The 25,186-nt window shown below is 47.8% G+C and overlaps 1 protein-coding gene across 11 annotated transcripts; it reads right to left on the bottom strand.

Moving 5' to 3' along the window:
* Window positions 1–722: 722 nt before the first annotated feature.
* LOC125331618 (heat shock transcription factor, Y-linked-like) lies at window positions 723–25,182 on the bottom strand. Of its 11 annotated transcripts, none has more exons than XR_007206137.1 (6): window positions 25,084–25,182; window positions 22,218–24,498; window positions 20,582–20,720; window positions 4,328–4,472; window positions 2,872–3,135; window positions 1,814–1,895 (listed from the first exon to the last, which is right to left on the bottom strand). XR_007206137.1 is itself a non-coding variant. In XM_048315842.1 (5 exons), exons 3-5 carry the CDS (start codon window positions 3,100–3,102, stop codon window positions 880–882), a joined length of 624 nt encoding a protein of 207 aa, XP_048171799.1. In that variant the 5' UTR covers window positions 3,103–3,135; window positions 4,328–4,472; window positions 5,315–5,659; the 3' UTR covers window positions 723–879. The 11 variants fall into 11 exon arrangements, 2 of the variants coding, with proteins under 2 accessions (XP_048171799.1, XP_048171800.1); XR_007206145.1 differs by having other exon boundaries at window positions 22,218–22,369; window positions 25,084–25,147; XR_007206142.1 differs by lacking the exon at window positions 25,084–25,182 and having other exon boundaries at window positions 22,218–22,369; window positions 24,381–24,821.
* Window positions 25,183–25,186: the final 4 nt, after the last annotated feature.

The raw sequence follows: 25,186 nt of genomic DNA, 5'->3' as shown, positions 1-25,186 counted from the left end.
CTGAACTCACAATTGCATCAATCCAGAGCCCAAAGTGCACAGAAACTGGTGCTAGGAAAACGCTAGCTGAATTCACAGGAGTGAAGCTGAGATCTTTGGGACATGGAATTCGTCACTCATGGGGCACATGTCCTGTGCCCACACCCAGCAGGGGCATTGCCACACAGACCCTGGTGCTGGGGCAGGCCTGGCCAGGGCAGGTAATGCTGCATGGGCCAGCACCACCCACCTACAAAGCAGGTCCGTATTAGCAGTGCCATGGAAGCATGTCCCAGTATTCATCTCTCTCCATGGGGCTGCTTTCCAAACAACATTGATCACTGGGCTGGATCACATTTGGCCTTGACTTTTAAGCTTCTAGTCTTATGGAAAAGTTCTTTGTTCCAGAATATCCCAAATCTGGCCCCCCACTCTGTGGATTAGAGGAGGGTATCAGTCAACCCCTGCTGAAGAGTATCAAGTGTCCATGCAAAGTGTCACATGGGAAAAACTAAAAGGATGAACACTCATCCTCAGAAAGAAGCTTCTGGCTTCCTTTCTGTCCAGTGCCAACAGGAGCTCAGCCTTTGCTGCATCTCTTGGTGCTATTAAGACATTGCCACGTTTGTGCTGGGACATCTGTCTTGCCAAGGCCACTAAAGGACAAGTGGGACATTAAACCCACAGAACTATACAAGAAGTGAGTTTTCCACTGTTCAAATAGGACAGGACAACCAGAAAGGTTTACTGTTCAAACAGTTTATTATCACCTCTATTAGGCTGTGTCTATTAGACTTTATATCCATACTGTGCTCCAGGAGGCTCTGGAAGCATGGGAGCAGCTGCTGGTGGAGATGGATGGGCTTCAGCAGACACCTGCATGTCTGACCATCTAGGCTTCTAGAGGGGCCTTTCATCCAACCCTGCTGCATCCAGGGCTCTCTGTTTGAGGGCAGCTCTCCTCTTACATGTTCCCAGCAGCCAGGGATATGCTCTGTTGAAGCTGGGGTTATAGTAGTAGAGGATCTAGAACAAGGAGAAGAGTTAGTTGCTACTATTCCAAGACTGGAAAAACCCAAGCTACAAGAACTAGGACTCTGAATTTCAAAAGAGGAGCATGGTTAAGGAAAAGGACTCTGAGGGCTGTATGGAACCTAAAGCATTATGTGACCATTGTGTTCAGCCATCACCACAACTGAGGATTTGCTGTCCTGGGGGGCAAGGCAGAACAACTACTTTCAAAAGCTAAATATCACTATTTCTCTGCAGCTTCAAGGCAGATGTGAGCAGGCAGGTGATCCCATGATCCTTGGATGCATCTGCTTGGCATGGGGCAGGCGCCACAGGAAGGTTTCAGATTTGGTAGGAGATGGAGCAAAGACATTCAGAGAAATCAGATTACACTGAATCTGTCTGTCACTTTAATGGGTTCAAACTCAGCAGATCACACCAAAATGTATCCTATCAGCATTTCTACTAGTCAGAAAGACTCACTCAAACCTGCCTCAGCACAGCCTGAAAAGGAAATGAAAGCCACTTGCTCCCATCCCCATCTCCTCTATGGCAAGGCCTTATTTGCTGTGAAGGTCCCTCTCCCCCCCCCCCAGACTATCACAAGTGTTGGTTGCTGTGCAGAACAGCTGCTGTACCTGGCTGTGAGCAGAAGCTGCTGCTTCCTCTGATAGGAATTCGGGCAGGGAGGCAGATCTTTGGATATCCCGCTGCACTTTGGTGAATCCATAGAGGTTCAGCTGGCGAATAACACTCCTGATGTGCTGTGTGTTAAAAACCCGCTGATGAACTCCCCTGCCCAGCACCTCCACTTTGAAGAGATCTTTGTTGATGGCCACACATTTTCCACCCTCACTCCACCAAATGGACTGAAACTGGTCACTTTCCAGCATTTTCCAAAGCTTCTGTGGAAAGCAAAGGGGCAAGAATCGATTGTCTTTGCCTGTGCTCTCACTGGAAACAGAAGGAGCTCGTTTGGTCTTGTGTCTGTCACTGCCAGGCTGGACATCCCTCTCCTCCTCCATCGCTTGTATGGCAGTGCTACAGGGCACAATTTCCCCCTGTCCTGGAAGGCCAGGAGAAGCCATGTCAGCCCACTGCCCCAGTGCATCTGGAGCAGAAAGGGGTGGTGGTTCTGTGGGAATCAGCTTGCTTTTCTATTCTCACAGGTGGACTGAAGCTTCCCTCATTGGCCAGCACCCTGCACAGCCATACCTCGTTCTCCCAGTCAATGGGCAAAAGACAACTGGCCATGGCTGACTGTGGGTTCCAATAAATGTTCTGCCATGGCACTGTGGTGCCGGTGCTGTGGGGACATCGCAGGTGACATCTCCGTGATAGTTGGCAGTGGTGCCCTGGCAGGGGGAGCAGCCCGAGGAAAAACTGCTGAAGGGAACTTGTTGCTTCTCCCTCCCAGAGCCACCAGCAGTGGGAGTCCAGGGCCCAGCAGTGCCCACACAGCTGTCCTGAAGGGCTGTGAGCAAAGAGAGGCCTGGGCCATGTCTGGCTGCACCCAGGAGTGGTTCCCCAGGGAGGAGCAGGGATGGCTGCAGCCTTGGGGCATTCCAGGGCCCTGTTTGGGAAGCTTTCCAGCTGAGCCCCTCTGACACCTGCAGAATGTCCTTGTGGATATCAGGGAGAGAGGCCAGCTGAGGGGACCAGTCCAAGGGACTGCACTAGACTGCACAGGGGGAAGGTGGGAAAGCCCAGCCCTTTTGCCAAAGGTGGAGGCCAGCCAGGGCCTGGCTGCTGGGTGGTGGTGACAGAGATGAGGCATTCCAGACATTCTCCAGCGTGGCTGGGAAGTGTGGGAGCAGCTGTGTGTCAAGGTGTACAGGGTCTGCATATGCAGGGACACATGTTAGGGATTAGCTGCATTACCATGTCAAGTACAGGCTTTCTGTGAGCAGACACCTGTGTGTCCTGTGCAGAAGCTGGTGTGAACACCTCCTCCTCCATGTCAGCAGCAGTTCCCTGGACAGGCGAAAGATCTTGGCAGCTTCCTGAGGGGCAGCTTTCCTCCAGCTCCTCATCTAGGCACAATGCAGCTGGGGCTCTTCTTTTGTGGCCCACTCTTGGCTTGTAGCCTTCCAACACCTGAGGATGGTCCATCTCAAAGTTGAGGCTATAAGAGAATCACAGAAGCTAGAAAGTGCAGAGGAGGAGAGTTAGTCGTAACCAGTTCAAGCCTGAAAACCAAAAATACACGAGAACTGAGACTTTAGTCTTAGCCAAAAGCCAAACCTGGGTATTGAAGAGGACAGTTAGGGGAGTTTGAAACCTCAAGCTTGGGCTGGCTCAGATGTTACAATAAGGTTTTGTGAAGTGATAACCAGCCGTGGGTTTTCACCTGAGCAAGTCCACAGAGCTGTCCTGAACTGCTGTGGGCAAGGAGAGGCCTGGGCTGCGTTCAGCTGCACCCAGGAGTGGTTCCCCAAAGAGCAGCAGGGACAGCTGCAGCCTGGGACATGCCAGTGCCCCGTTTGGAAACCTTTCCAGCTGCACCCCTCTGACACCTGCAGATACACCCTGACAGTCTGCACCGTCTGTGATTCACTGGAGAAACACCTTACAAGCTCCCTGGTAACAAACTAGCCTTTCAATGGGCTATGAAAAGTTCTGCCAAGCAAGGGGAAAGTGTTTTCCTTGTTGAAACACATTGCAGCAAGCCTTTGTGTCGAGTAAACACTTCATGCCGACAGAATCAATGCAAACAACCTGTCTTGGCACCCAGTTCTGAGCCGCTGCTCGCCTCTCTCTTGCAGCCCAGTGTGAGGCAGTTTGGCTGCAGCATTCTGTGGTCTCTGTGAGAGAGGAGGCTATTTCTGAGGTGACAGAGACGCAGCAGACGGCTGAGAGCCCAGAACAACCCCTGAGCTCACCTTGTTAGCACTGCCAGGTTGCTGTTCTCTAACAATCTGTTCTATGCACCGGCTAAGTTTGGAAAGAGTGCTAAAAGCAGGCTTGTCATGGTCATGCCAATGAATGAAGAGCTTGTCAACAGAGGGAGAGTCACCAGCAGCACAAGGGAAAGGTATAAACATGACTATATTTCCTCTGTAGAATGGTTTATATTTAGGTGTGAATCCTTCAAACTGCTGCAACAGAGCTTTAATACTGTATTAAGAGCTGGGAAATGGGAAGAGCAGAGGATATTTCACTGTCTAGCTCCAGTCTTTTGCAAATGGATGTGAATCCTTCATTCAAAACACAGATTCAACAAGCCAGTTCCTAACATGTTCTGACGTTTAAAAAGTGCCCCTATTCAGCTTTTGACTTCAGCTTTATCTCCAGAAAGTCCTCAGCAATTTAGGCTTACTCCAAGGGGAAAGCTCACCATACATTCACAGAAGACAAGGAACATCAACATGCAATTGTTGGCAGCAGGGCAAACCCTCTGGGGTGAAGAGCCAGCACCCAGTGATCACAGCACCACCTCTCCCAACTCAGCCTTCAGGAAGTGACTTGTTGCAGTTTTTTTCCTGTAGAAAAAAGTAGAAAGGGGAAGAAAGGTGCTGGTTGTCACAGGAAGATGGACAAGTCAAAAACAAAAAGGGAGGTGCTACAGCTGCAGGGAGTTTGGGATGTGCTGCTTTGAGTTATCCTGAGGTATAGGAAAAGCCTGTAGGTGTAGGAGTCTCCTGCAACACCTCAGGCCTTCTCAGAAGAATTTATTTCCCACTGCAAGTCACCCAGCTCTGCATGTCTTCGTCAGGTTTACTCCCTCTTGGAGAGCAGACACATTCCTCTGCCTCCACCTTTCAGCTCAATGCCAGGCCTACAATGTGTCTGATAGATAAACCAAGTGCTGGCAAGACCAAGCACATTCTTGTCTAGCACCATACCTTGACCACTGATGAGTTCTTTTTTCATCATCTCCTGGAGATCTGGGAAGCAGCTGGAACCACTATCCATGGGAGGAAGGGACAGCATCTCAGGCATTTCAAAAATAGAAAGATCAGAAAGGGTAGGCTTGAACCAAGTGAGGCAGACAAAGCCCATAACCCCTGCCAGGAGGATGAGCAATGCAAACAGTGCATGCCTGTATCTGAAGGAGAGATTTTCCCCAGTCACAGCAGAGCAATATGTTTTAAGTAGCCGGCTTTTGCTCCTCTGTTTTGTTTACTCTTCCAAAGACAAAACCAAAAGTGATGCCATGCCCCACTTTATTAAGTGCAGAAGGAAGCATCTGGGAAGGGCGGCAAAACATGACAAAGTCCAGACCAGCCTAAACAAAAACACGCACAAACCCTCCTGCTCAGCCAGCTGAATATGTAGATATTTATCTATTTACAGCCTGCTACCACAGCTGAATGGAAAATACCTGCTGGGCTTCAGGATGCTCCAAGCAGCCAGGAGGAGAACAGGGGGAATATCACACTCAGCTGCTCCTCAGGGGTGGCTTGGTCCCTTGAATAACTGCTGCAGCACAAAAGGACCAGACCCTCAGCTGGTGGGAGCAGACCTCACAGCCTCTGCCATAGCTGCATTTGTGCTGGCTCCACTTCAAGGGCTGTATGGCTACTGCCCAGTTGTCAAGCTCCTGGCAACTTTTAGCCTGTGCCAAGTAGAAGCTGAGGAGCAGAATGAGGAAGTGATCTACTGAAACTTGTTCTGTGTGAGGGACTTCCCCAGGGAACTAGCACAAGAAAGATATTTCCTGCCCAGGAAAGTGCTACGCTAAACCTGGAGAATGCCCAAGCACTGGTTCAAGCTGGCTGATCTGATCACAGAAGCCAGTACCTCTGCCAAGTACATGCACTGGCTGAACGCTGTTATAATTAGAGCTGAGGTGCCAGGCCAGTTGTTTCTAACTCCTGTTATTTTTATTATGTATCTTTCAGTATTTGGTGTTAATCTGAAGAGGGATGGTGTCCAGTTTCAGGGGGTAGGAGAACTTCATGTTAAGAACATCCAGTTTTGTTTTCCTAGTTAAGCAGAGTGGTCCTCATTGCAAACCTAGGAGCACCAAAAAGGTCCTAACTATAAGGCAAAGGGGAAGGACGTCACTTGCTAAATCAACTTATTGAACAATTAGGGCTGGGAGCATTTAGTTCTGTCAAATTGCCCCAAAGGTGATTATTCTAATCAGCAAACATTTATTAGAAATTGCAGAGGTACGGTCAAGGACCAGCAGAGGAAGGGATCGGCTATTTCATCTGCAACTATCCTGACCTTCAGGGAAAAATCTCTCTAGCACAACATGGTTGCCATAAATACTTACACCATGACAAAAGATGTCAGAAATGCAAACTGTTGACATTACAGGATACTCAGCCAAAGCAAAACCGTATGGCTTTCAAACCGTAAGTTTAAAGACCAGCAAGTTTTAGGACAGTGTGGTATGCTATTCTAGAGTTTAGAGGGCAGGAAAGTGCAGCTGACATTGAACAAAAACATACTCTTTTCTTTTGAGGAAGTTCATTTCCAAATGACACAGAACTGTTTAACTCATTGCCATGTTTCAGATCTAAACTAAGCAAGTTCATAAAAGTTCATCAAGGAAGAATGAGTTCACCAGAACTTTTATTCTTTTAATGCTTAACACTTATTTTTTTAAATTCCTGGTCTATATCCTCTGGCTCAGGGGATTGCCAGGAGCACAGTGCACAACAGCATCTTCGTTCAGAGTCTGCTGCTAGCTGGATGGACATTTGCTCTGACTCACTTGTCACATACAGTCAGCCAAGACTGAAGTATTCAAGGCTCAGTGTTGTTTGTGCAAAACAAAGCCTTGCTTGGCAGTGTGGGATTTCACAGGCTCGTTTTTCAGTGTCTTCTCAAAGCGTTCAGTTCCTCCTTCTGTCTCTTGTGAGCCTGAAAAGACAGGCCACCATCCCCAAAGAGGGCAGACACAGGGCTGCTCCGCTTCTTGTGTGCAAAGTATTACAACACCGTGCAAGCAAATGATCTAACCTCGCATGAAAAGACATCTTAGATAAATCCCATGCATGGGATTAATCACACTGGTGTTGCAATCATTGGTGTCATGGATAAAAATGACCCAAAGAACAGGAGGACGACAATTTTCCATCATGGCTTATTTACTCTAATTATAAACAAAGACTCCCAGCTCTCTTAAGCTAGGCCAAACAACTAGTACCTGTCTGTGGCCTGTTTTCTTAGCTGAGGACTATGCTAGAGTGGATTTTCTGCCACACATCTGGAGTGGGCTGCCTTGATCTTACAACTTCAACCAAACAGCAAAAGCATCATTTTACTCATACTGCTAAATATATGTTTCTTGCATATATGTTACAGAAACAATTCCTTGCTACTATAAAGAGGTACCCTCATCTCACCTCCAGACGTCATGATTATAAGGTAAAGGTTCCAACCCCACCATAAGCTCTTGTTCAGTGTGGTACCAAATGCTGCCCTTGAGCTGAGCTGTGGTCTCTGCTGTGCTGGTGACACCAGCACTCGCAACGAGGTTCTGGGCTTAGACTGTGAAGAGGAAGCTTTAGCATTAAAAAATAAAATCATGAGTAACCACATTAAATTGTTTTAAGTTGAACATATCTTTTATGCAACCCCTGTCCTTCCCAAGTGAAATGCAGCTGTATGCATGTGGTGCTCTTACAGCTTTTGACCTAATGCTTTTATGCAGTAAGGGAGGTAGAAAGATGATACAAAGCCCAGACATGGTAAAACACCTCTGCAGCGGGAAAATCAAACCCTCTACATAGTAAAAGCAGGTAGAGAGTCAGGTCTTTGGGCTCAAGCAATTGGTCAAGCAGACAACCTGAGATATCTCTATGGTTTTCGTAGGAATGGGTGACTACTCACACAGATTTTGCAACTGCTTTGCCCTCTGCTCTGCAAACACAGCCTGATGTCCAAACAGCAGTGTCTGTAACAGCCTGGCTCTGCATTGATGTCATTTGAGTGCACTTTGTAAATAAACAAATGGTGATTCACAAGTGACAGGCTTGGAGAAACCCAGGGCAGGGGTTATAGCACAGGTTAAGTCATCACCTTCTCGTCTGTCCAGACACACAGTGCAGAATGGCTGCAGCAGGGTAACTCCACAGTGGCAGCAACCCTGGCTGCCAAGGCCAAACCCTCGCTCCGACAGCTCAGTGACATTTGGCCTAACTGGCAACAGCGGCCCTGGCCTGGCAGGATATCCCCCAAAGGTGGACATTCACGCTATATCCTTACCCAAAAGCACCTCTCCCCCCAGCCCTGCATGTGCCATCTACCCTCCAGATTGCTACACTGAATTAGCACTGGGCAAGTGAAAAAAGTAGAGAAGAGATAGATAGAATTTAATGTTTAACCTTTCCCTGCCTTACACTACTGGCAAATAGCTGCAGGCAATCCAGAAATTTTTTTCCACTCATTTAGTTTCTACTTGGTGAGCAACTCTGTTTCCTCTGCCGTGCAAAGAGTTCCATCAACAGCAGACCTAAGGAAGCCAGGTTCCTCATGGATTTAGTGTTTGGATAATTAGTTTCTGGTTTGATTTTTTTCCTCATGGCTGCCACGGTTCAAGTTTGCTACAGCCTGTTTCTTGGTCAGTGGATTGCAAGGTCTCCATCCGCTGGCTTTGTGGTTTCAGAGATCCCTGAGGAACCTTTAAAAGCTTGACTGTTCTTTGAGATTTTCACTGAACTGAAGCGTGGCCACCATGATCAAAGCTGCTGGCAGGCAGTCAGCACAAACACAGCACAACTGTGTGCTCTCATGCGGTTCAGCTTAAACAAATGGAAAAGGAAGCCAATAGCAAATCATATCCATAGCCTAGCAAAAATCCTTTAAAACACAAGAGAATTGCAAAACCAAATCTGAAAAGGCACCGAATCAGAAAATTCTTGTTTGTAGGCTCATCTCCTCAATTCTTAGAGATGTAGCCTGAACCTCCAAACCAAAGCACTTGAACAGCCATGATCTAGTGACTGGATCTTCAGCCCTGAATACTCAGAGTGTAGGGAAGCTCTTCAGTCCGAGTCTCCTTCTCCTATCACCAACAGTAGCCAGCCACAACTGCCTGGCATAAACGCTCCTGTCACAAGAGGAGAGTCGGTCCTTTATCCTTGCAGCCCATCACCGTGCAGGACTGCCTGGTACTGCTGAAGAAGCTGGACATAAATGGATGGCTGATTCATGCTGGGACACTGGGCTATTTTCTTGTCCCCCCAGCACGATCTCACCCAGCACAAGAGAGCTGTGAAACCAGTTCCCTGCATGGTCCCACTCCACTGGGCTGAGCAACCAGAGACGTCAGAGGCTTACGTGGAGGCTGTGATCCTTAAGGCTTTGTCTGGTTGTAATTAAACCACCTCCTAGGGAGGGTGTCCTGCCTGCTTTACCCAGCAGCGTCTGGGCAAGGCTGTGCAGGGACAGAGACAGGGCCTGCAAGGGCCTACTTTGCAGGCTGCAGCAAGAGCAGAGGCATGCTATGACCACCACATTGAGGTTCCAGTGACCTCATCCTGCCTCAACCTGCATCCAGAGGTCCACAGTCATCTCCAAATCCTTCTTTGCTTGCCCAGCAGGGCCCAGCTGTGCTCCTCACTCACTCTTGCCCGGGGCAGGCCAGGTCTGTATTGGGGCCACTGCACCACCCCAAAGGTGGAAGCCAAGACCTGAGCACTGGCAGGCTGGGGGTGTGCAGGAAAGAACAACCCCAGCTTGCAGAGCCCACTGCAACACAAATAGCCAAGGGTGATTTATTTCTTCAAGCACCCTTTATTTTGAGATTAATTCAAATTAAAAGTTGTTTCATTCATAGGATAACTGAAGCTTGCAAGACAAGTAACTGGGGGCGCAACTACTTGCTAGCAGCCCAAATCATTATTCAAGACTCAGGCTGGTGTTTACTTTAAAGACCTTCCATGTTCCAGTACAGCTCACCCACTGCCCACAAGTTTGACAAGATCTGAGGCTAATAACCGTTAAACTGTTGCTCCTGGTTTGGGCAAAAACCTACATTGAACAATATCAAGACTTATCTTGATATTAGCAAAGCAAAGTTGAGCAAATGGGAGACGTGCTCTTGCAACAGAAAGCTGTGCAGAGCCCCAGACCAGGCAGAGTGCTGTCAAGGCCTCCATGCCTAGGGGTCAAGTCCAAGGACCACCTAACCTCATCTCTTATCCAGACCAACACCACACAATTCCCAAAGAGGTGCAAGAACCTCAGACTGCCTGCACAGGTCCTGATCTGGCCTCCAGCATCTCAGGACTGGTTTATGTCTGGACGGTAACACCCAAGATTCCCTCAGGAAAGCATCACTCTTCATTCCAACACCAGGTTGCCTTGCTTCCCATTTAAGAACCTGAGCTGGACCCTCCATCTTGCTAAATTTATGGTCTCACCAACTTCTAAAGACAATGAGACACACACAAGTCAACTTAGTTAACCAGTGGCTAAAAGGATTTTCTCACAGCCCAATCATCCTTTAGTTAAGTTCCACAATTTCATGGCAACAAGCCCAAGATAGGCTGGAGATGTTGGGAACAGGAGGTTCTTCCCAGCTACCACACAATACATATTTTTCCTGGGTGGTTATTTGTTGCCACCAATCATGCTGAGAACAGCACTGTTCCCTGCGGCACAGTAAATTAAATTTATAATAAAACCAAAACGAGAAAAAATAGGGCAGCCTCGACAAGATCTGCTTGACTCACCCCTGCTGCTGTGTTTAATATTGTTGTAGAATTGCTCCATGCAGGGAGCAATTTAGAAAAAGTTTGATGAGGAAAAGCTTGTGATGAGGAAAGCTCATCTGCTTTCCTTTAGAGCAGCTGCCTGCCCAGGACAGATGCACTTGTCATGTATGTGGAGATGGCTCATGCATACTAAAGGAGCAACTCATTCAATAACCACACATTTATGAGACAGTTTCTAATCAAACCCTTCCTCCAAGCACAGATAACAAGCCATCCTCAACACTCTCACCACAAGTACATGACAGCTCCAGCACTCTGCTGTCTCCAGCACACAGCAGCCTCATTGTGCAAGGACCCACCAAGCCAGTGTGACAATCCCAGCCTCAGGGCACCCATCCCCTGCTAACTCAGAAAATCTTGTGCTAGGAATGTACCCTAATCCTATATCTTGACTGAGACTTCCAAGCTGTGTGCAGTACACTGGCAGATCACATGGCAGTGCCTCCAGCTAAGACACATGCCTGCTGCCTGCTTCCTTAGTGCTCTGTTCCATGTGCTTTCACAAAGCACAGGAGATGTCCTGTTACTGCAGGTGAAAAGATGTCGTTCTGTTCAAAATTTCATTGCTGTATTGCTTCCTGCATTGACTGCTCCAGACTACCGTGGTGTGATGAGACAAGGACTGCCTACCCTTGGGTTAGAGAGTGGGAGAGCTGGGATCTGCAGAGAGCTCTTCAAATATTAAATAGAAACCACCAAGATCAAGACACTGAAGAGGAAGGACAGTCCAGTCCCAGGCCAATATGCTTTATCAAGCCAGCACAGCAGATGCTGGTACAAAGCAAGGAGCAAAGGCTGCAGGAGCCTGTATCTGAAACAGAGTGAGCAGCTCTGCAAGAACCTGTAATCTGGGCAAAAGTCACTGCACCTTCAAGCACAGGAGCCTCCTGCAGCTGGAGAGGCTTCAAACGCTCCGCTTTAGGCTAGGTGAATGGGGAGGGGATCCAGCAAGGCACATGCAGACAGAGCCCTCTGCTCACTGCACAACCCACCTCCACATACACCTTTTCATCACCAAAAATGCAGCATACTGAAATCTCATTTTACAATTACGAGATTGTGTTGCCTCACCTTGATTATGAGTGAAGCCTTTGAGTGATTTTAGCTTCTCCTGTCAAGCCTGGCTGTCTCAAAAACATGGTGTTTCTACATGTTTTGAAGGGAAAGAGAAATGCCTTAGTGAGCAGGGAGAGAGGGGAGCTACATTCCTGCTCCTGCCAAGAGCTGCAGCTCTCACCTGCCTGCTGGCTGGCCAGCAAGCACAAACACACACACACTTTCTCAAGTGAGAATTAGCCAAGGCACAGGGTGTCTCCCACCAAGCTGATATTTAGTAGGTGATTTGGGAGAGAAGCGAGCATAGTGAGGGATATTAAGATTTACTGCATAAGAGGAAAGAACGAGTGAAGTTGGACCTCACCAGACCTTTTGTGCACAGAGCAACTTGTCCCTTGCTTAGGTTACAGTCAGGAGTTTATGCTAAGGGCTTTCTCTTTTCTCAGTGGGTATCACAAGGTGTCAGCTCTGCTACAAGCACAGTGGAGCAGCCCCAGGGTAATGGCACCGGCACAACACTGAGATGAACTTTGGTTGAGGTCCCAGTTTTACTTTTGGTATCCAAAGGCATTTGCTTGCTCTGTGTCCCCTTTTCACCCCGGTGGGACAGCTGTCTCCCAGCAGGGACTGCTCCTCCAGCAACACGGCACCACTCTCTGCTGTGCACACACATGACCAAGGTTAAGACCAGCAGAAACCTCCTCCTCTTTACCAAAACCAAGCCCAAGAAAGTCAGTAAAGGACAAACAACCCCCAACCACTCAAGTTCCTGTTGCCTACCTCAATGCACTGTTTCCCCCATCACAGAGCACACTGTGCTTGCTTTCAGGGTATCACACATCCCTACAGCCACAGAGCTTCCCCTCTCCAGCTGCTCTGCCCAGGGGGGGTGGAAGAACAGGCCATGCTGCCTGCTGCTTCCCCCAGGAAATCTTTCCTTGCTTTTGCAGAAAGAACTGCTCCATGGAGGATTCATGCTAGATTTCTCCTACTTTTCAAGTTGTTTTTCTTTTCCGGTTGATGCTGACCTACATAATAAGCAGGTCACTGGAACACGAGAGATGTTTTTCAAGGCAGAGGAGGAAAGCCAGGCAGCTCCCCCTCCACGGAGGCTTCTGAGGACAAAGTGCTGCTTCCCTGGGGTCCTACTCCACAGCCTCCTTCATGGTCCTCTATCCAAAACCAGCAGGAGCTGCTGAGATCCCACTGGGGATAGGGTCAGACCCTGAGCAGAACATCAGGGTGGTAAAGCTGCATGGGGGGCTGAGGGGAGCTTCGGGAACACAAACCTTCCTCACCTGAACAGTACACAGGCCGTGTGCAGTCCCTGTGCACGAGGCTGGGAGCTCATGCAATGGCCTGGCTGCGTGGGACTCAATCCAGTGGGCAAGGCAAACGCTCACCAAATGAGCAGCAACCGGAGGGAGGAAGAGAGCAAGAAGATCCCTGTGGTGCAAACCTCTCCCCAGCTGAAGGAAGGATTGGGCTGTAGCAGGTCTGCAGAGCACAGGTATACAGGACTGAGACATTGCCAGCTGGAACACTGCTCTACCTGAAAATCTGGCAGGTGAAAAGCAGGGTTAGAAGAGCTTGAACTCAATTTGCTTCTCATGCTCTAGTCATCATTGCTGCTTCTTTATGGGGAGCATCCCTAAAGGCTTGCTACAATAAAGCACAAACTACAAATGAGAAAGATTTGAGTAGCCAAGAGAAGAGAGGCCCCAGGATAACCTTTCAGTATCCATATGGTTTCAGGTATGGCAGCATGGAACTGGAATGTCTCAGGATGTTGTCTCCAGCACCATCCTCCCTCATCTTGCAGCTGATCTCTCCCCGCTCCCAAACAGGAGACAACCCTGGGAAAGGTGTGTGTCAGCATATCTAATCCCCACACCAACTGTAGGGATTAGATATGCACTGCAAGCAGGAAGCAGCGAGTTACCTACCCAGGTACAGCAGGGATCAATTAGAGAAATTAATGTAATGTGATCCTGCCTGGGGCTCAGAGGCCGTCCCAGAAGGATACACAGAGCAAGTAACCAGAGCAGGACAGGGTAAGAAGCTCTCTCAAACAGCCTGATGGCTCAGAGAGTTCCAGTGACAATAATGCAAGTCTGGTAACTAGGTCACAGTTATGATCCTTAATTAATCCTGAAGAGACCCCATCTGCCATAGGGAACATGACTGATAAGGTGGCTCATTAAGCACAGAAGCAGGCCGGGGTAATGCCAGGCCCCAACCAAGCAGCAGCTACTTTGTCCAGCCTGCTCCCTGCCAAGCTTTTAGCCAGCAGAGACACCAGGCTCTCCTCATCTCCCCTGAGGAAGCCACAGCAGCCCAGAGCCTGTTCACAAGCCCCTGCCCAAACCACACTGACATAATCCATGACACAGGAGAGAGATTGAAAACGGACCAGGGCAGGCAGACATGAGGCTTCAGCAGAGGAGCTGTACCAAATCCTGATGGACAGCTGAACCCTGGCTCCCTGGGCTGTGCTTCACCTGCAGCCCTGCTTTTCTCCCCTGTGTGTCCCTGCACTGGATGGGGTGTGCTATCCCAAGCCACTTCTTCCCACCATTCCTCTGGGAGGAGCTAAGAGGTACCAGCTTCTCTGCTTGCGCTGCCTCAGCTGGCACAGAGGCAGTCACAGCCCTGGGAGCTGCAAAGGGGCATCAAGGCCAGTGGAGAAAAGGGCCTGACACTGCAGCTGGTGCTAGCAGAGGTCACATGCTGGCAAAGCCAGGTTGTTCACTTGGCAGAAAGGGCTGGCCCTGACCATGACAGTGGAGAGCCCATCTGCCAGCAGGGAGCAGAGACTGACTGAGGGCGAGGGCATGGACGGCTGGCACTTGGGACAGCAGTCTAGGTAAATGTCATCTGCCCTGGCCTCTACAGCTGGTTGTGTTTTGCTTCTACACATGATCCATATAAATGTCTTGATCTGCTTAAATCCACTGGTGACAGCGAGATAAGCCAAGATAATGCTGATTGAGTTTTCAAGGCCTGCTGCTGCTACCTGAGCAATTAGAAAGCAGCCACTGTCAGCAAAACCAGCAACACCTAACAGGGCTTCTGAGGACTCAGCACAGAGCAGGAGCATTAAAAATAGTTGTTTCAAAGGAGAGATGGGTGACTAATAAGCCCCACACTGACAACTGTTGGGAGATGGGGACAGCTTAGTATTAAAGCCATGTCTACAAGGACCCTTATTAAGGTGTCACTTTACTCACTGCCACCCCCAAAGGCATTGTATTCCCCAACATGCACAACTGACAGCACACCAGGGAACAGACACAATTAAACCAGGGCAAGTAGAAAGGAGAAATGCTGACAAGTAAATATAAAACAGTATTTTTACCCAAGGAAACTTTGAAAAGCAGAGCAATCAAATTCACAGTATATGCACCATCACTGTAGACATGCACTGTTCTCCCTCATCCAAGTGCAGCTGGGTGAGGGACTGCACTACCGTGAGATCACTCCATGAAAACTGGGTCACTGGCTATCAAACCCAAGAGACAGAGCCAGGACTTTGGGAAGGATGCACTGAAACCACTTCTTCCAATTAAAATATGAGCTTAGGAAGCATCTCTAGTTTATTTGCTCTTGTAATTAGAGCTTTAAATTTCAATTACTTGCTCAAAATCTCATTGTTCTTCATGGTAAATAACCCTGACAGGGTTTTTACTGTGGAGGAGACAGGCAGTTTTGGGAACAAAGCTGAAATAAATGCAGGAAAGATTAGCACCTTTCCAAGACAGAAGTACAGAGAGCACAGGCCTCACAGAGCAATCCATGGTCTCAAAGGCTCACAAGTAAACTCAGAGCCTGACCCCATCACTCACCCCCCAAACAACAGCACAGCTGTTTGCTGTGCCAAGCACCAGCCTCGTCTCTCCCTCTTCCAATCAAAGTGCAAGGCCAGGTGCTACACAAACCCTGATTTCAGCACTAGAGAGCACAACGATCCAGACGGTTTGCACATCTTCACTTGTTAGAGTTGTTGGCTCCTGTTTTGTGGTTGAAATGGTGGCTGTCCTCTTCTCAGGCACTCCACCCTCCACTACAGTGGCTCATTCCTGCTGCAGGTTGGAGAGGATGAACAACTGCTCCATATCAGAGCCTGGCCTAGTAAGTGTGCATTGCCCAGCATGGCATCTCTCCCCAAAATTACTTCTTCCAAGATATTGTTGCCTCACAAAATTCAGCTTGGCAAAAAACCCCTACCTCACACCCACCTGGACACAGATATTGCTCAACACACTCCATCAGAGGCAGAAGAATTAACCTTTAAGTAGTGAATGGGCTGTGGAAAAACATTGCAAACCAACCACCCCTCTACTTGTTTAACACCGCAGTAATACATTACCTGTGCTGTACTGGCAGACTTCAAAGTGCCAAAGAACAGAAATACAAACTGCCATCAGGGCTTTTGGGGAAACAGTTCAGGCACTGCCAGCAAGAGCCTTGTGCAGTGGAGCTAATTGGAAAGTTTGCTGGTGCTACTGATGGCTGGAGAGCCAGTTATGCTTTGCCCCGAGTTCCCTCTCCACACAGAGCCACCACATCTCACTCACAGGGCTCAGTACTTCCTCCCTGTGTGATCAGTCATCCTTACCAGTGCCTAGAGGGGGTGTCTCATAACAGGCCACCTGGAGTAACAGCGAATTATTTTTAGTTTGTATTAATTAATGCATTACTAAATTTCACAGTGAAAACACAATGCATCTTTTTGAGAACATGAATTCTGAATTGCTTTTTTAAGTTAAACTTTGAAGCAGACACTTCTCAAGACTAGAGGTCTTTAAAAAAAAGATAAGGAAGTACAAAACTAAATCATCACAACTACACTCCAGTTTTCCTAAAAGCTTGTGGGATGTCTGCAGGAATTTTTGGGCTGCAAGTCTGAAGAGACTAGATTATCTAATGTATATAAAAGCTCCATAAGATTATCAGAGCTCTCTATAAAACCACAGCACACAGGTTAATCACATGGTCCATCACTAGTGCTAAGCCAGCAAAAACCCTCCACTCTCCCTTGGTCTGCTCTTACAGTCAGTGTGACATGAGAAACCAGGCACAGAAGTATAGAGAATGACTTAACCTCAGGTTTGTATTTTTGCCATTTCAGTCTTAATGTCTCAGCTGATCCCTCTCAACCTTTTTTTTGTGTTACGTAACGTTTGCACTTCCACCTCTTTCTAGGACATTCCCTAGAATCAGTTTTGATCTTCTTTGCCCAGGGCTGGGACAAGATGCATTTCCAAGAGAGAGCACATGCATCTCCCCTGATTCAGCAGAAAGATTCCTGAAAAGAAGAACTTAAAAGCTCTGAGTTCTTTACCACATCTCCTAGAGACACAAGAGCAACATATTTTCCCACCATTACCATCACCCCAAGCCAACACGACACAACTAGGTTTGCTCAGCACACCAAGCCAGAGACAGCTCACTCCTTTGAGGCCTCTAGTCCCATAGATCTCAGCTAGAATGACGTTCAAAGCAGCTGCAAAACCATCAGGTCTAATAAACCAACGCATACAAGGCTGCCAGCAAGGTCACAGTACCCCAAGAAATCTCCCAGTCCAGCTGTCCTGGCATCCTCACTCGCACTCCTCCTGGTACTGCCTGTGCTGCTTGGCAGGCAGAGTGGCCCAGGAGCCTTGGAAGTAGAGCCCAGAGCTTTGCATGACTGAGGCTGTTTGTAAGACAGTGCACACAGAGCACTTGGCAGCTTTTGGGAGAGTTCACTACAAAAGCAAACAAGGAATGGAAGCCTTGTATACTCCAATAATCTCAATAAGTCACAGCGTTTCTCTGATCTGCAGCTTTCAAGTTCAGATTTGGAGATACGATGTGCTAATTTCCTCCCTTAATATTTCAGCACAAGGCCCCTTCTTCCCTAGAGCTGACACTCTTCTCATTTTAATACCTTATCACTGCCCTCTAGCTTTATCTGTAATCTTCAGTGCACAAGGAGGAATAGTATGTCTTGCGCCTCACAGGTTAAGCAACAAGAGCTATTGCAAAACAGCACAGCAAACCCCCTGGGCAGAATGCACACTGGGAGGTGGAAGCGTTTGGAGTTGGACCCCAAGAAGGCTGTAAGCTCATCCTTCCACCTTTCTGGTATGCGCACAGGCTGTGGTATTACACAGACTCTTCCACTCACAGGAGAGGGTTTGGCTCTGTGAGGTTTTATATCCCCTGTCACCACACTATTTTCATGTCTGGAACACCTCTACTTAAATGTGAGGCACCTTTCTGCTCTACTGCTTGGCCACTTCATCTCAACCCTTTGGATTACTTCCTTCAAGGAGCTAATTCTGACTGTACAACTATAGCGTCTAGTATTAACTATAACAACTAATTATAAAACTATAAAGTTTCCCTGGCCACTGATAAAACAATCAAAACTGCTTTACATTTTACTCTGTTACTGCTTGCTTTCTCCAAGATAGTTCTTAAAACTGTCTCACAACCAGCAATATCTAATGCTATGGAATAACTGGAAAAGGAGGAAAGCCACCCAGGTAAGAGAGTTCTGTTGCCTCACTGGGTACTCATTCATGGGATAACACCTACACAGAAACACCCAGCTTGGCTCTAGTCAGGAGCAGGATTTTTCCCCCTTCTCATGTCATCAGCAGGATTTCATTCTGAAATGCTACTCCTTACTTCACTGAATTTCACTGATCTTTGCAGAAGAAATTACATTACCAGATGTATAAAAGAAGAACAAGCCTTTGCTGAAACAAACCACAACAACGAGCCTTACTAGTAGGTGTACTATGACTATTAGGACTTCACTGGATGCCTTTATCCCTTCTCCCAGGCTGAAAAGGCAATCTTACTTGTATTGCTACACCTGCTACAGGCTGCAGGGAATAGTACTGATTAAAAACTGCCTAGTGAGGGAATCTTCATTTTGACAAACAAAACAACATCCATTTATACAAAGGATTTAACTTACTGTATCAAACTGAGCCTGCAGTGACTGGGGAGAAGTGAGGGCACTTTTATTATGCTACTGCCTTCTCAGGTGTCCATGGCAGGCCCATGGGACAGGTAGACAAGTCAGAGACAGGATTTTTGGTTGTGATTTAACCCCAGTAAACACCAAATCCCCACACAGCCCCTCCTCAGTCACCCCTTTTTGTCAGACGGGGGAGCTAATCAGAAGGGTGAAAGTGTAAAATCTTGTGAGTTGAGATAAAGTCAGTTCAATAACTAAAAAAGAGGACAAAAGCAACAGAGAGAAAACAAATGATGCAAAAGAAAACAATTGCTTACCACCAACTGACTGATGTCTTGCCAGTCCCTGAGCTATGACAGCCCCAGCCAACCTCCACCCTCCCAGTTTAACTGCTGAGTTTGATGTCATATGGTGTGGAATATCCCTCTGCTCAATTGGGGTTGTTCCCTTCCAATTTCTTGTGCACCCCCAGCCTACTTGCTGGCAGGGCAGTGTAAGAGACAGAAAAGCCCTTGACACTGCACAAGCACTGTCCAGCAATGACTAAAACATCCCTCTGTTATCATTGCTGTTTTCATCAGAAACCCAAAGCACAGACTATATAAACTGCTCTAAAGAAAACTAACTCTACCCCAGCCAAACCCAGCACATTTTTAGAGGACAAGAGGGAGAGAACAAGGTATGCTCCTTGATTTCTAGCAATCTTCTGCCTGACAGAAAACTCCTCACATTGACATTGCTTTAAGGGAGAGAGCCCATAGGCTCCAGCACAGCATTTTTCACTGCTGTAGGTTGGTTTCTTGTTTTCAAGGACTTGGAAAATCCCCCTTCTGCTTTGACTTCCACCTTCCTGCCAAAGCCCACAGTATGAGCAGCACTAGGGGCTCTCACTAGAGATACCTGGTGTAGCGAAGATGCTTTACTGCATGAGCATGCCTTGAGCATCTTTATGAACCTAAAGCATTTAAATTCAAAGAGGAGACACAAACTTCTCTCTTCTGACAGCTGTCCTTCCTATACAGAGAGGAGCAGACTACCTACATAAATCCTTTCTGGAAACCCCAGTTCCAGATTGCTATAGAGAGCTCTGACTAAAGAGCTAAGTCTTTTCTCCACCCTCTCACACCTTCAATACAAGAAGCACTCGAATTCACATTTTCTAAGGTATTTCTGCTCTCTGTTGAGTAGACTTCAAGCTCCTAAACTGAATGTAGAAGGTGCTGTCTCTACCTGAGTACCTAATGAGGAGAAATGAGGGCTGAGATATGCAAGAAAAATGACAGGCTGAATAACTTCAATAACCATAACTAAAAATATACTGGTTGGGGTCCACTGGTTCTTTCTAAGAGAAGGAGGAAAACTGTGTGAGAGAGGAGGAAATGAGGGTGTGGAGGCAAGTCATGGCAAGTGCAGCAAAGCTCACAGTAGCTGGAAGGATTAGTGTATCATTTCCTGCTGTGTGCTGCACAAAGCAAGACAAACTCAACAATGCAAGATGGAAAAAAATACTATTGTGTGATTTTCCACATCTGAAGCAACTGGAGAGACATCAAGGAGATATTCTGGACTTAGGATAAGCCACTGCTGGATGTGTCAGTCAGCTGGGCTATAGACTGCAGCAGCACTGTGGGGTGGTGCCCTTCAGTGGGACAGCAAGGTACCTTGTATGAGGGTGGCAACAGCTTCTGCTGTCCGGACTCATGAGCCTGACTCATGCCCCTGTGATGGGACTTTGTCAGGAAACCAAACTCCTCTGCATCAGTGGGCAGCTCCTGGGGCCTGGCAGACAGGAGAAGTGTCCTGACTCAACAGCCTTGTGAGAGCCCACCCACAGTCCATGAATTTTAAGAGATCCGTTACAGTAGGGAACACAACAACTCACACTTGTTTGTACGAGATGGGTACGGATCCATGTAGCCCATGTCAGTGAGACAGGGCTGCTGCTCAGTCACTCTGCAACACGAGCCTCAGCATCCAGCAGCTCCTCCAGCTTGCTCAAATTCTCTGCTTCTTAGAGGGTCCTAGAAAGAAATGAGATTTCCTGTTCTGTCATGTAAAGAAGACACTGGCTCTAAATCAGGAAACATGTTAAAGAAATTGAGCATGGGAAGAACTGTCACTATGCAGCTGCTATCACAAGCCTCCAATTTTGCCTTAAAAGGTAAATAAACTAAATCTTCTCTAAGAACTGCTGGTCTCAGGACCGGAGGTGGAAGTTCCCAGATCTAAGCCTGGAATCTGAGTCTGGACTAAATCCAGATGTCAGGATCACACCCACTCCCTTGGAAAATTCAGGTCTCAATATAGACAGGGGTTTGTGTGTGGGGAGGGGGAATTGTTTTTCTGTCTTGCCCTCTCTGACACTGACTGGATGGGAAAAAATTAGGAATATGCACAGCCCTGACTTCAGAAGTGGGCAAAAGGGATTAGATGTTGCTAATTATGGCGTTGTTATAGGCTTTCATTTGAACGGGCCGAATGCAGAGGGGCTCTGACCCTTGCTTTTCTGCTGAGTGTCTAAATGCTTTCTTCAAAGCATGAAATTCATGAAAATCCTATGAAAGGAGCTACCTGCAGACAAATGCAAGGGCAGATGAATGCTACAAACCTGTGAATCAAGTTCTGTTTCCAGGAATATTGGGCTTGAAAGAAGAGGGATGGAAATATTCAAGGTAACTTACACTTGACCCTGCATGGTAAACCAATAACACAGAAAGAGAGCATCTTCACCAGCAACTCTTCATTGACATCAGCAGACATCAACTTGATCTTGTGGCAGGGAATTTTTCCCCATTTTAATTTCTATATGGAAAGCACATTCTGTGGCTTCTCACCCACCTCCCAAACTGCTGGAATTTAACCTTGTTTTCCATTAACCTTTACTTAGCTAAGAAACTGACGAATCATCAGAACAGAATGGGCTTTAGCAAACTAAAATCAGCAGAGGCTCTCAGGATAGCGGAGAGTCTTCCCTTCTCTTCCTCTGCCACTGCAACACACAGGCCTTTCAGGCAGATTGAGCTTCCTCTGCTGAATCCATCTGGTCTCAGGGACCAGCTCCAAAGGCTGCTCCAATACACAGGTACACCAAGGAACTACCCACTTTCTGACCTAAATTTTGTCAGGGCCAGCTGAATTTGTTCTCACACCAGTGCTATCCCCTGTGCTTAAACCCTTTTCCTCCTTTATTCCATGTTACTCTGCCCCTTCCGTACTCTCAAGCAGCCATTCCTTCTCCCCTGCCCTGTGCACCTGCTGCCTCTCTCCAGTCTAAGCCTGCTTTTTCTCTCAGGATGGGCTTCCTGTTCCCTCCGGAACGGCCACTGGCCCTGCTGCACTGTCCTCCTCCTGCACTGTGGCAAAAAGCATTTGTGTGGCACCTCACATCAGTTTCTCCTGAGCCCTGTAGGATGGCAGTAATACATTGCCACAATTAACATCCTTAAACACCGTTTAATTAATCCACTGAAGCCCTAAGAAATTTTAATTAACGGCAGCTTTATTAGTATTTACTTCACCTTCAACACGTAAGCTCTGGCAGCATTTCCCAAGGGAGGGCACGGGCAGAGCAGTTGACAAAGACACCCTTTCCCGACTTTTCCCTGCTCTGTTGCTCCCAGGGCTCACAGCCAGCTCTGTGCACTGACAAGGACACGTTCCTTCAGCAGCCCTACAAGATGAGGGTCAAGTTAATGTCGTTCTGTTGCTCTGCGCAATTCCTGTCATGCACAAGGTTAAACAAATTCACCCAAACCAAGCTTTAAAAGAAGTGTTATTGCAGTGTTTGATTAACAGCACAGATTGGAGGGGAGTCTGACAGGAAAGCGGAGAGTTCTGCTCCATTCAGAGATCTCCAGATCATAGCCAAGGTCACCATGTCTCAGCTGCCAGCCTTGAATGATGTTTGTGTAAAAAGCAGATGCTCTTCAGGCTTCACATGCGCTTCTGAATACAAACCCATAGTCTCTGAATTCCAGCAACCAAGCAGACTCCTGTACTTCAATCCCTCAGCCCTACAAAATGGCAAGATGCTGCTGTTCAGATTACCAGGATAAAGAAGGATTATGAGATTTCTGAGGGATCTAACCTGCTGTGGCAGGTGTCCAGGCAGACGAGCTCTGCAGCCTCTTGCAGCACATTTGTGCTCATTTGCACAACACCTTTCTCTGGTGTCTCTTACAACAAAACACATGTTCACTCCGGGCTAAGTATCATGGACAATTAATAAGGCAAAAATAGGAGGAGAAAGAAAAATACTCTCAACATACTATAAATCAAGCATATGGGACTTGATTTCTGTTGCTAAAACTGCAATTAACCCCAGGAGCACTGGAGTGGTCCCTTAGGCCCAGACACATTAACTGTGCTCTAAGGACACTTGTCAGGTATCCACGTTAGAATGCTGTGATGCTCCCTCAATTTTTAGAGTAACTGATGTGATACAAAACTTCAGGGTAGGGAGTCAAATGCTGATGTTCCAGGGAACAGGCACAGCAGTAATCTGAAACACAGATCAGGTGTCTTTAAACTTCAAGTACTAATTAACTATTATTTTGATAAATACTTGAGGTATGTAACACTAGCCAAAACCCAGTTGTGGGGGAAAATAATTCGAAACACTATCCTGGTATTACCAAATGACCAGGATTCCTGCTATCTTAACTGCTATAGAGGCTGAGGTCAAATACCACTGCCCTACTTTAATCATTTATCTACAGAACAAATTAAAACTACATGTACCTGGTTTAATGATGCTAATGATGCATTACACTGACAAATACTGAGTTAAGATCTTAGCACTGAGATTTCTTACATGATACTGTGTTCAATTTCTAATAAGCAAGAAGTGAACTGTGCTTAAAACACACCTACTAAAGCCTACTAAAACCCAGATCCCACACCCTGCCTTGTAAAGCTCCAGCTAACTTCTTCAGGGTTTTGTAAGTAGTACATGAGGGCAGAACTCTGTCCCATTTCCTACCTCAGAGCTTAGTAACACACTGGAGCTGACACCAAATCTGACATTTGCCTATAAGGCTTTCCTTCTGATCAACTTACTCAGATCCTGAAGTTTACATACTGCATGCAGCATCCTCAAAGCAAGTCAGTGCTGAATACAGGAGGGTCAAGCAAATACCTTTCTGGTTTGTCCCCCTGCCCTCTGAAAGAGGATTTGTCTAAAGATTAATTTGCAGCAACTAAATGCTAACCAATAATTTTAGAAGTGTTTTTTACAGCCAAACTTGTGTTCAGCAGCCACAGTCCTACACAGGCTTTGTATTTCTCTAATCACTCTACATGAGCACCTTCTAGTAACTACACAATGTGACTTCATGCAAAGCAACAGTCAAGTAACAGCGACCTTTACAAAAGCTCTCCTCCAAGCTCCACACCTGTTACAAAACCCACTTCTACCCCAAAGTGCCCAAAACGGCTCTTGGCTCTCTACCCAAATCCTGCCTTCCGTGAAATTGTTTCACAAGATGAGGGAAAAAATGTGTTGTCATTTTTCCTTCTCCATTCTTTCCATACTTGAGCAGTCAGTGCTTACAGGAAGTCGCGCTACCGTGGTTTGAATGGCCACACACATTAGGAGAACTCCTTTTACCATTACCACCCCCCCCCCCCCCACACCCCAAAATACTCTTTTCAGCAAATAAGCTTTAATGTCCATTGCAAACCAGAGGGTGAAGGGTTCCATTTTACTTCTTGCTGTTGTTCTTTCCTTCAAAACCTGGCAAAAACGCAATGGTGGAAGTCTGAGCATCACCGACAGAGAAGCTGTTAGATTCATATCAGCTGTAGGAAAAGTGAGAGGAGTTCAGGATCCCACCACCACCTCCTGAGCCCCCGGGCAGGAGCTCTGCAGGGAGTCAGAGGTGCATTTAGGAAGATGACACCAGACGCGTCCGAGCAGCGCTGGATTTCCCCCACGCAGCTGACTCAGAGCTCGCCTCTTCCCACGAACAGGCGCGCTGGCGTGACCCCCAATCTCCTGTCCTGGAGGCAAGGGACTCCAAAACTTCTGGGAAGCAAGCACTGCACAGCCTGGGGCTCCGGGGAAACCCAGAGCAGCGCTTCCCGTGCGGACCATGCCCACACAGCCCCCGCTCAGAGCCGGCTGCCCCCTTCCCCTCACAGACCCCCGGCAGCTACCCAAGCCCCCTCCGTGCCCTCACAGCACCGCGGGAGCAGCTCAGCCGCCCCCACACCCTCCCAGCGCCTCCATTCCCCCAAGGCGTCCACACCCACTCCAGCCCCTCACGACCCCCGGGACTTTCTCCCTGTCCTCGGAACTCCTCCAGTCCCTCATGACCCCCAGGGTTCTCTCCCTATCCTCGGAACGCCTCCAGCCCCTCACGACCCCCGGAGGTCTCTCCATACCCTCAGGACGCCTCCAGCCCCTCACACCACCCCTCAACAGCCTAGAGCCGCTGGGTGCCGGCTCCCGGTCCCTCCCCGCGCCTGCGCAGCCCCACCGCGCCTG

Source organism: Corvus hawaiiensis, chromosome 11, assembly GCF_020740725.1.
Source record: "Corvus hawaiiensis isolate bCorHaw1 chromosome 11, bCorHaw1.pri.cur, whole genome shotgun sequence".
In the NCBI taxonomy this organism is placed as follows: domain Eukaryota; kingdom Metazoa; phylum Chordata; class Aves; order Passeriformes; family Corvidae; genus Corvus; species Corvus hawaiiensis.
This window is presented reverse-complemented; position numbering and strand designations above follow the sequence as displayed.